This window comes from Scomber japonicus, chromosome 5 (genome assembly GCF_027409825.1).
Source record: "Scomber japonicus isolate fScoJap1 chromosome 5, fScoJap1.pri, whole genome shotgun sequence".
Lineage (NCBI taxonomy): Eukaryota > Metazoa > Chordata > Actinopteri > Scombriformes > Scombridae > Scomber > Scomber japonicus.
This window is the reverse complement of record NC_070582.1, coordinates 23,341,293-23,353,355: the sequence shown is the minus strand read 5'-3', so window position 1 is coordinate 23,353,355 and position 12,063 is coordinate 23,341,293. Positions and strand designations below refer to the sequence as shown.

Below are 12,063 nucleotides of genomic sequence, written 5' to 3'. Positions count from 1 at the left end.
TTTTCTTTTCAGCATCCCTCATAGATTCCAATGAGAGGACACAGCTTGCCGGAAGCACATGGGAATGTCATTTTAGGGATGGTAGCCCATCTTTTCCCTTTTGGGAGAGAGGGGAGATGAGGAGGTTTTTTTTTTTCCTCGGGCTTTGTAAATAAATCACAAACCAGCGCCAATCCTCTTTCCATTTCTTCTTTCTATCCATAGCCATTCCCCACTCATTTCCTCTGGCTTGGCAGAAAGCTCACCTCAGATTCAGAAGCCAAAATAAAGGTTAACTTCTGGGCAGCTAACCATGTCCGCCCAGGTCAACTAGCAGCACAGTAGCGAACAGCACAATCTGGACCTAATACAATGTATTAGTTATTAGTTAAAATTGCCAAAGTGAAGGTTTAAGAGCTAACAGGCAGAGGAGAAGTACCAGCAAGCACAGAAACAGCACTCATGTCCAACATCTATCTATTTTAGTTGGAGAACAGCAATCACAAGGGGCACAGCAGTGAAAGAACAGGATAACGTCTCTGGGTTATGTAAGAATGATGCTATCTCCTCACTAGCATTATTCTGACAACCAGATGTCATGTCGAATAAAAGAGCGAAGTGTTCCATAAATCATCATAATTTGACTATTTTCTGATTTTATAAAAATAGGTGCTCCTTCATTTTAGTTGAATTTGACTAATAACAAAACTTCATACACTGAGTTTGTCAGAGATGGCTGGGTTGGGCTAACTGGATCTCCAGGGGATCTATCTGATGAGGAAATACCACACATGTCCTAAATTGACCCTAGTTACCCCGTAGCCATCACAGTAGACATAGTATTTTAATGAGTGATTTTATCTCACACTCCTACCATGAAAACTTATTATTGCAGGGTTTTTAAAAACAACTTCACATTATTGGCTTATAGCAATAAATGTTGAGCTGGACCTTTATTTACAGTGGCAGATTTTATTTCATTACAAGTATGACAAGGTATTACCAATGGATCCTGTGTCCTGTCACTTCCTTTTTAAAATCATCCTCACCACCTCCTATTTGTTTGTGAATGATGTGGAACACATTGCAGTTCCTCCTTATTCTGTAACCTGATTATGTTTGTTTCTTCTTCTGTGTGTATGTTAGTGGGGGTAAAAGGTCAGAGGGGTTGTTGGGTCAGTGTGCTGGGCAGCTGGTGGTCTCTGAGCCTTTTAACACAGTTGATTAATGATCCCCATAGCAACCTTTCATCTTACTGACTATTCATAGATATTGTATTGTATCTGCATTGACTATCATATATCTACTGTAACTATATGTTTGTAGCTTCTTAAAACTTCTGCAAAGTATCTGCAGTGTGGACATCAGGCAGTATGTGTAGTAAGTGTTGTGTAATGTTCATGATATGGAAAGGAATTAGTAACACTGACACTTACACTAACTCTCATTTTCATCTCTGTGTTGGTATTCCTTTCTTTGCTTCAGTGTGCGTTTGCTCTGTTTGCATTAGCCTGATTTCACTATGTGCTCTGTTTATTTTTCTGAATGTGTTGAGAGCAAGGCTCACGTTCCCTTGTGTATTTGTTTGCCCTCAGCAGTGTGGGTTACATGTTGGCAGGATTACAAAAACACTATGTAAATATCAGCAGCAATTGTTTTTGGACTTCTGTTAGCAGTATGGAAAGCAGCGTTTGTAGAAGTTTTGGAGGTTTGTTTGCAATCCTCACAATCATTTCGTATTAATCCTAAATTCCTCTCTCTCTCTCTGTTTTTTGTCTCCATAGGTGTTTTGTCTCTCCCGGCTCATTTCAGCCCTTACACAGAGAACCAGCAGACGTCTGTGGACTGCAGAGAGGATGCCTATGCCCAGCTGGAGCTGAGGACGCTGGAACAGTCCTTATTGGCTACCTGTGTGGGCAGCATCTCTGAACTCAGTGAGTGAACACACAATTTAGGATAGTGTGTGTGGTCCTTTAGGCTAGCACACATCTTCACATTGTGTGTTTAATTTATTCAATCCCTCAGAGCTTTTTTTAACTACCATTAGGGAACACCAGTGAAGCTAAAAATCTTTTTAAAAAATCCCAGAAATGATAAACCACTTGTCACATACTGAACTCTTCCACCTTGTTATTCCCACTGTGGTCTAGATGACAGGAAAACTTTTATCTGCCAAAAATACTTATTTTTAGACAGCCAGGTGTAGTTAAGAGCCTAGCAGAAATAATATAGAGAAAATATAATGACTTTATCAGCCTTTTAAGTGAACGCTGTCTAGTGTCCACTATGCTATAAATAAGCAGGGGGTAGTTTATTTACACAAGAAGCTCTAGAGAATGCTTCTGATTGTTTTTTTCTTTAGTCAAAAATAAAGATGTGGACAGTCTCAGACTTTATTCTGTCAGCTGTCAGTCAGGATGTAGCTGTACCTCTTCTCTTTGAAGCCTGATTTCAGTCTTTGGATGATGTTTTGGTTTTCTGGTTGTCTGCATGTTTTATCAAAAAAAAAAAGAAAGAAAGCTGGCCCTCATTCCCATGTCCGCTTAATAGTTACTTGGCCACTAAAAGTGAAGAGTGGTGTGTTTAAGGACCTTTGGTGCCTGTAAAGATTTGAAACACATTTTAAAATGATCCCTCTGACAACGTTAAATTGTGTATACATAATATATTTAAAATGCCATTAAGGGGCCTGCTTTATTTATAGACAGTAATGCATACTCATGATGTGCTGATGTGCTTAGTGGATATTTATAACAGCTTTGAACACTTCTTGGCCAAAGTTCACGTTTCAGTCCCCTGTAAGAATTGGGTTAACGGTTGTTATATTTAATTGTCCTTTTACATTGACGGAATGTTCAAAGCTATTAAGTAGTGAGAGCCTCCTTGGGGCTTTTTTCTCACCATTAGATTTGAAACATTGGAAAGCTTCCCTTTCATATGGAATGAAAATATCACCAGTGCTTGATATGAATGTCTCACACATGGATTTACATTGGTAAACACAGACAGACACTTGCTCAATCATACTGTCTGCTGTACATGTAGTCTATTTTAACTGGAGACTGTGATGGAGTTGGCCTTGATGGAATCAGAGTCGGTAAAAAAGTGAAAAAGAGTCAGGTCTGCATGAGAGGGGGTAGTGAGGGAAGGAGTTAGGAAAGCTAAGGGGTTATGTTTAAGTTTAGAGTACATAGTGGGTAAAACAGGGGTGGGGGGGGTTCAGGGGAAATTATGGAAAGGTAGAGAGGTGAAGAGTGAAGGTTGTCAGGGCACTGAGAGAGGAGGAGGGATGGAGATTAGTGTTGGTGAGAGCGCGGATAGGTTTCCGTCTCCAAATGAACTAACACTCTGCCATTTGTTCCTCCTGCACAAGGCCACGTTCATATACTACCGTCGTTAGTGAGGCATTAAGAAAGTGTACACACACTCTGAAACACAGACACACTCTTTCTCTCACTTGCTCAGTAGTCTCTTTGTGCCACATCTCTCTGGTGGTGTGGAGCTGGGCTGTTCTGGGCAGGGCTGGCATGCTTTACACTCATTCGCGCCTACAAACACATGCACACACAGGCATGTGTTCACCGATACGCGTACACACAACAAAAACAGAGAGGGCTTGGCACCGTGATCTGAGCCCAGGAGACCAGGCAGACACAGGAGCATCTGTACTAAGCTGCTCCGTCCTGGATCTGGATCTCTAGGCTGGACTTGGCCAGACATACGAACACACAGCATGCATAAACATGATGGATAATGGATGGCAGAATACTGGACATTTCAACTTAATATCCTGAATTGTTGGAAATATAGTCTAACCAATAACCTGGCTCTGAAAGTTCTCTTCAGACACATTTGAATGTTTGATTTGCAGCTTTGCAGTAGTCTTCCACCAGCTATGGGAAACTGTGAGTACATGACCATGCTGTTCACTGAAGGGAAATATTAAAGATCAGGATTGGATTGATCCAAAATAAAATGAGCTTTGTTCTAAAGCCTGTAAAGCCAATTAGCATTCTAGGGTCACACCAAATCTAGAAAAACATGTGTAAATTAAATTAACTGATCATTCACATTTACATCTTCTAATTACTACGTAAAGTGTGTGTTTGATCACTGAAACATTTTTTATCTTTCAACTTTCCTGTAATTTGGCACTTTAGTCAAAATGTATACAAAAAGCAGAATGGTCACAGTTTATTGACTTCTAGGCTTCCACAAGGACTCCAATATAAGCTGTAATCTAAGAATGAACTATTTCATATCCTCTTGACCCCTGGAGCTTAGTTTAGCCTCAGGGCACAATATGTGCTGGAAAGCCAGGGAGAGGCTCTCCATCTTGGGCAAGAATTCCTAGGAGACCTCCTGGAGGGATTGCTGATGGTGGTTAACACAAAGGAGGCCCTTCAGCTATAAGTGGGGTCTGTTTTGGAAGTGCTACCCAAATCGAACCCCCCTCGAAGAAACCCCTTAATATAGACACACACATATGCATACACATACACACTGCTGAACTCCCCAGCCGTGGCCTCTCTGCAGCCTTCCACTCACAGTAATCTGGTTAGAAATTAACCCAGGGGTAATTATGCTAAATGAGCGTTACACGATCCTAAATTCAACCTGGCCTCCCTCCCTCATGCTGTCTTACTGCCCCTCCTCCACATCCCCTATCTGGGATGACTGATATTTTGTCTTCTCTTCTTCTGCTCTGGCACGCATGGTCACGCAATAGTTATCCACATGCTCTACTTGTTACACCATCTTATTTCTCCTGTGTATATACCTGTGTGCTGTTTAAAAACTATTATGCTGTTAACACATGACAATGCACAATAATGTGGTTGTTTGTTTAGCTCACAGTGTAGGAGGATGAATCCTGGAATAAGCTGCATATTTCCACACAGCTTGTAGTCTAGACAATGTTTTACAACACTTAAGTATAGATAACTTGCTTTTGTTAAGTATGGCATGGCTGAGTGCCATGATCAAACGACACCAATACAGAAACAGTTGAACAGTTCATTAGAGCCTGCTTTACTGTCGGTCAGTCTATTAACTCCTTCAGTGATTAAAGATGAATGACTATTTAGACTGGACGTCTGGCTGCGCTTACTGATAATGGCACTGCTAATGGCAAATACCACCAGAGACATGGAGGCAGAGTAATGAGTGAAGGAGGGTTTAGGAAAAGGGGAAATCCGGTTTGACTGGAAGCCCACAGGGTTTTGTTTTTTCTCTAAGCACTGAGAATTCTCGTTACGGTTTTGTTTTTTTAAGTGCCACTTGGCATTAGTGTAGGGACTGTATACCTCCCTAGGGAACTTTTAAATTACGATATTCTGTTGGAGAACTGGACAAATAAATTGAGCAAGCGTATCTAACTTGTTTATAATAACAGATATCTTCTAAACCATCTAACACTGATACACGGTATTTCCTTTGTTCCAGGTGACTTGGTGTCCCGCGCAATGCACCACATGCAACGTCTGAGCTCAGTGCGCCCAGGGCTGAGCCCAGCCCGCCACGCCCGTCCCCAGCAGCCCGTGTCCTGGTCGCCTGATGCCCTCCACACCCTTTACTACTTCCTGCGCTGCCCACAAATGGAGTCCATGGAGAATCCCAACTTAGATCCCCCACGCATGGCACTTAGCAAAGAGAGGTGGGAGTCATGCATGACTGGCTAAGAGTGCTTTAGATGCTGTCCATAAGTGTATCACAGGCACAGTGAAATAATTTGACAATGATATGTTTTTTTTTCTGCTATTCTTGGTGGAGCCACCATCAGGAAATGTATTTCTTAGTATTACTGATTCTCTTTTAATTGTATGCTTTGTCCAATTTTCTTGATTACATTCCTTATTAGAAAATATTTGATTTGGCTCATGAGGTTGACAGAAATGTAATTAATGCCAGCATGCCAATACACAAACTCAAATACACCAACATCCACCACCAGAAATTAACAAATAGGTGCTAATCATGAGAACTGCTCTTTTGCAGACCACCTTTCTTTCTCAGCCATTCCTAATCTAATTGCCCTCTGGTGAAATTAACACTCCAATAGGTGTTAATTTTCTTTAGGTAAATTACAGGCAACTAAGAGCTTCCAGGTGTTAATGTACATCTGATAAAAGGGTGAATTGCACCTTTAGAGTGTGAATTAGGCTTAAGACTGGTGGTTTAAGGGAATTCTAAGTGGTGCTAATAGCCTGTAATTCTGTTGTGGACTCTTCAGATCCTCCTTGGTTTTCCTTTGTAGAATAATTCTTATCATTTTTGACTTTGTCTGAAGCTGTTTGGCCATCCAAAAATCACTTCTGATGTAGTATCGTGGCTTCTTAACTCTTAACTGAACAATGTCTCTTTTCTTCCAAAGTGAACTGATTAAAACACTGAGTTGCATAACTTATGTTGTGATGTTCAGCAGTCCAATTAAATGTTAGATACATTATGTGCAGTCAGTTAAGGTAACATTGTTTACAATTTGAGTGTGTGACCGAATGGAAGAGAATCACATCTGCACATCTGTGTGACACACTCAGACACGTGTGTGTGTGTGTGTGTGTGTGTGTGTGTGTGTGCATGCGTGCGTGTGTGTCCCAGAGTAACTGTTTAAAATGTCAGTGGAAAGTGCTCTCGTATGTGTAAAGGTTAATTGCACTTTTTGAATTGATGTATTGAGTCCAGTCTAAAGGTAGCACTCAAGCATATAAATGGGATGCAGCTCCACATGAAGTGTGTGTTCAGTTTGCAATGTTAACTGAGCTTAATGTTTGTTTTTCTTACTTAAAATTGTATCCTCTAGTTTCTTGTGTTTGCGATTTATAGGTGATGAGGGCATGACATCTGTGAGATGATCAGTTATGTGAACGTTTTTGTGATGAAATCAATCAAAGCAGCATCTTCTCTCATCCAAACACACTATACATGTGCACACACACATACTTGTGCGTGCAGAGCCAGCTGGCTCCCATTCATATAATAATGAACAGACACAGTGTGAGTGAGCAAAGGTGGGCTCCTCATTAGCATCAAAGAGAACAGAACAGCAAATATACACCCCTCTTTTTTCTCATCTCAGCCTTTCTTCCAGACTCTTCAGATGTTTTTAATGTTGGGTGTATATCAGCCTGGTTTAGGCATACAGGATGAAATGATTTAGCATCCTGTTATACCGTATATTTTGTTACATCTGCAACATTTTATGTTCTTTCTAGAAATGTGTCAGTTTACCTTGCTGTCTCTTTATTTTTGGTGCATGTTTTTCTGTATGATTATATGTAGGGTCTATGAATGTTAGCATACGGGACACACTCAGGTGCTAGAGCAGAACAGTGCAAACCTGGTTGTGATTACAACGCTAGTGCCTTGTAATGATACAGGCTTCTCTCCTTCAATGGGCCTCTCCATCTCTCTGGCTCACCCTCTTTTGAAAGCTTTATAAAAAATCTTTTGGTGGAAACCCAAAACCACCAAATCTGTGTGGGCCACATCATCAAACATAATATGGAGCTTTGTGAGTGCCTTATTGCAGAATCCTCTAGAATATGAGAGACGCCCTTTTTTTGTTATGATCCTTTAAACCTACTGCTTAGTTGTAGCTGAGAGTGATGATGTTGTATTGGGGTATTGGACTGTGGTCAGTTTGGAGGTACAAATTTCTGTGTGACTAAATACTTTTGCTTTCACAGTAATGAAAGTTATTAACCAGAAATTTTAATAGTGAAAATCACTCTCAATCTAAAGAAGCACTGCTCTGAACAGACCACCCCAGTCCCCCTGTTTCCTGTAGGAGATGGAAAGGAGCACTAGTGGATAGATGTGTTATAGTGATAAGAAGTAGCTGATGGAGCTTACTTCTAACCTCAGATACATCAGATATGGTTACACCCACCCTTGTGGAGCCTTTATGAGGGTAATCTGACTCTAGATCAGTGGTTAACCTTGACCCGTTGCAGCCCATGTTGGGGTCTGCTTTAAGACCTAATTGAAGTTTGTTCCATGTGAAGTCAATAACATCAGATAAAGGAAACACAGGACATATGGGGCTGGTGTGTGGTGTATGGTCCTGTGGAGAAAACCTTGTGCTTTTCATGTTAGACAAGTTAGAGTCCCAGCACACCTGACCACGATTTGAACGTGCTGTCATTTTATGATCAGCCAGGTGTTTTTGAGAAAGGTGCCATGAATCAGAGCTATCATTTATATGTTCATGTGTGTCTGTGTGTACACATGTGTGGGAGAGTTTGTCCGTGTGTGTGTGTCTACATCCTGCTGTTCTCAGTGTGTAGCCTTAACATGTTGGGTCAGTAGGCTAGCCAGAAGTGCTATCTAGTTTCAGTGTTAACAGGCACCCTGGCTTTGATGTTTCACTGACTCTCTGACAAAGCTGAAGTTTGTGTTTCAGGCTGAAGGGCATAACCCAGACACAGGGGTCAGATGGGACATGTATAGGGGAGGCAGTCCAGATAGAAGGAGGAGGAGAAAAATGAATTGTGGGATAAGGGCCTGAACAGCATGGGTGATGGTACAGACATGCTCCATCTGTTTGTAGTTGTGGGCCACTGGCAAAGGTGTGTAAACACACATGGCCTCACTTGATTTGTGAAGATTCACAATTGCACACACACATATACTTAAAATAACATAAAATATTAATGGGTATAACACCACCGCTGAGCGTATTTCAGGCCATGAAAGGAAAAACAATACTTCGGTTATTATGCAGAAATTGGAATTTTAATGATTTTTTTACATGCTAAACCCCGGGTGTGAATTGCTGATTGACAAGGTTGAAGGATGGAGGAAATCTTTCTGATGGATCAATGAGCGTTAAGTGTTAAAAGCTGGATACAGTCGATTGGAGCTGTATTAGTTCTGGATTAGTGCCAGTGCAGCGTGCATGCCTGGAGGCAAGCATGCAGTAAAGCATCAGGGCGGATGCCTGGGGGCATTCTGGAAGACAGACACAGATACATGCACAAATGCACAGACACACACAGCCCAATTTGTGTTGAGTGGAGCTCATTAAGAAGGGCATAACATTGATTCCCAAGCCTCCTGCTCCTCCTCTCCTCAGAAACACCGCTTTCTTATCACTCTACACCCCTGACACTACCCCCAAACTGCCAAAAGCTGCCACCCAACCCCCTTCTTCGTTTTTGGCATACCACACCTGCCTCCCAGCCGTGTACCCAGCACCCTCCTTATATGCACCTTTCAACCCCATTTAACAACCCCCTCCCCTTACTCCTCCTCTAGCCCATCAGCCCCTTGTCTGCTTGTTAACTGTCACGCATGGGTGACAGCAGGGTCCCTCCTCCAGACTGATCACTGACTGATAAAGTGTTGAAGCAACATCTGAGAGAATAGAGGATAAAATACAATCAGAGAACAGCAGGGCATAGTTTATAAATTCTCAGGAAACATTCTGAAATGTAGTAATTTGAAGCTATCTAAGGCCAATAAAGAATAGTCTCAGTAACCAAATATTAGAGAAATGTTTTATTTTTTGCTTTACTCACAGCAATTAGATTCAACAGCTTTCTTCCTTTTACTTTTTTATACTGTCTAGTTAAAAAAACATTTTTGACATTTATTTTCTGAAACCTTCAAATAAAAGGTGCTTTACATTATACATTATATCAACAAAGACATAATAAATGAGAGTGTTGTTGTACAGAGGGAGCTGGTCTATAGGAAACTCGCTGCTTGAGGTAAACACAGCGAGGAGAGTAAATGGCACTACAGGGGTCCCGATGCTCATTAGCAGTAGCAGGGACCCCTATAGCATGCTCACTACAGTTAAATGTGGTGTATACTGCTCATGCTTTCAGCTCCATCTGTATTCATGATATGCACTGGAGCAGTTGCATCTCCTCAGAACAAAGGTGAAGCCACTGCTAAGAATAACATCACAGTAGGAGAAAGGCGGCTTAGTAACTCACGATAACACAGACACAGTGTTGAAACAATCATTAGCATGCTCCAACTGAAACTCGTCAGGATCAAAAGCAAACAACAATAACACTCCCCATAATGTGTCATTGTTCACAGGCACATTCTATGCACATATGGCGAGAGAAAGGCATATAAACAAGGGATTGATACTAGATAACCCACTAGATGTGGCATTACAGATAACTGTATCACCGGGGATTTAGAAGAATAAGTGTGAGGGGAGGACAATGAAGTAAGAAAAGAACAACACAGAGTGGAGAGAGGTAAAGAGAACTGTCACTAAATGACTTTTAGAATGCCACATTCACAAATACCACAGTACACTTGTTTTCTGCTCTTTTATTCCTCTGCTGATGTTTGCTCTCATGTGTCTCCACGATTAATGACATTTTCTATTGTCCCCTCAGGTTCAGGTCAATTTGTCTGTCACTCCTATTTTTATCTCCTTTTTAGTTTCAGTTGATTCTCTTTTCTTTGTCTTGCTTTTTTACTGAAGATATTGGAAACCATTGATAACAATGTCAGTGCACTGCACCTTTGTTTAGCTCCCTCGCTATAGATAGTTGATTCTGCTACTGCTGGTTTAAAAATAGGCTGATTATTCAGAAGCCACTGTAGTGTTTTTTCATAGAAAGCACAGCTTACATTAAGTCACAGTTCTTACAGTCACTAGCAAATAAAGTTTAATGTCATGACCTGGCAACATATACACAAATACTGAGTCATAAATGTATCTGTTATAAATGTGTGGTTACTTAAAACGAGAATTCTAACTGCAGGTGATATTTAAAAGCTGGAAAGTGTGTTATTAGTAGAGATGAAGTGCTCTCTGTAGTTGTTTATGTGGGAGTGTGTTTCAAGGTGACTCACTGTGCACTGGCCAGGGTCAGGGGAAGTACTGCCAGACACGCATAAGTCATCATCTGGTTGAAGACAGTTTATGAGGTCGATTTCAACATCATAATAATAAGTGAATCATAAGTGTTGAACAAATCTGCTACGCCACAGTGAGAGAAGTCTCCTACACAGAGCCTGATAGTTTATTCGAGAGAGCTTATGTGATCTCACTGGTTCAAATTTCTTACATAACAGCTGGATGCAAATGTTTGTTACCTAGCTGAAGTATTACAGATTTTCAGTATTCATACAAATTGTCCTAAGCACATAATTCGACTGAAGTGGAATTCATTATCTTTTCTCTTCACAGGCCTTTCCTGTTGCTGCCGCCTCTGATGGAGTGGATGAGAGTGGCCATAGTTCACGCTGAGCATCGCAAGAGCCTATTGGTGGACAGTGATGATGTCAGACAGACTGCCAGGCTTCTCCTCCCAGGACTGGACTGTGAACCAAGACAGTTGAAGTAAATGAGAACACACTGTCCTGGCCCCATAAAATTACAAACAGTGATATGAGCCCTAGTAAAGGCATTAGTAGAGCAATGACTGTTCAGTGACTATAATGTGACTCACTTCATGAAGTGAGCCACAAAGAATGACATGTTTGAAACAAACTCTTGCAGTTTTCTTAGTGGCAAAGAAAAGTGTGTGTTTAGACCAACAGACTGGACTGAGTAAACAGCCAGTAGCAAGAGAACTCTCAAAAACTGATAGTGACTTGGTTATTTAGTCTCTCTGTCTCTCTGTTTGTCTGAATTAGGCCTGAGTGTTGCTTTAGCTCCTTCAAACGTCTGGACTCCAAAGCTGCAACAGACAAATTCCACCTTGACTTGGGTTTCCGGATGCTCAACTGCGGACGCACAGATCTCATTGGCCAAGCCATTGATCTGCTGGGGCCAGACGGGGTAAACAGCATGGATGACCAGGTACGGAAGATCGGACTGTTTGTGTATATGCAATCTGCATGAGAACAAACATCATTTTCAAGCACCACTTCATGTATTTGGTTCTCCTCTTTCATCTGTTGATTCCACTCCTCTCTTTTCATCTTTCAGGGAATGACACCTCTGATGTATGCCTGTGCAGCTGGAGATGAGGCCCTTGTCCAGATGTTGATTGATGCCGGGGCAAACCTTGACGTGGCGGTAAATGTTAAACAGTTAAAGCAGATGAACAGATTGAAATGATGCACATAATGCATACCTCTACATCTACCTATAGTTGATAATGT

At 41.4% G+C, this 12,063-nt stretch overlaps 1 protein-coding gene across 1 annotated transcript in view; it reads left to right on the top strand.

Moving 5' to 3' along the window:
- abtb2b (ankyrin repeat and BTB (POZ) domain containing 2b) overlaps positions 1-12,063 on the top strand; it is a 44,337-nt gene that overhangs the window by 26,605 nt on the left and 5,669 nt on the right. Inside the window, exons 2-6 of the mRNA XM_053318605.1 lie at positions 1,764-1,913; positions 5,425-5,635; positions 11,144-11,296; positions 11,593-11,758; positions 11,888-11,977. Of these exons, the coding sequence (XP_053174580.1) occupies positions 1,764-1,913; positions 5,425-5,635; positions 11,144-11,296; positions 11,593-11,758; positions 11,888-11,977 (770 nt within the window). The remainder of the gene's footprint in view (positions 1-1,763; positions 1,914-5,424; positions 5,636-11,143; positions 11,297-11,592; positions 11,759-11,887; positions 11,978-12,063) is intronic.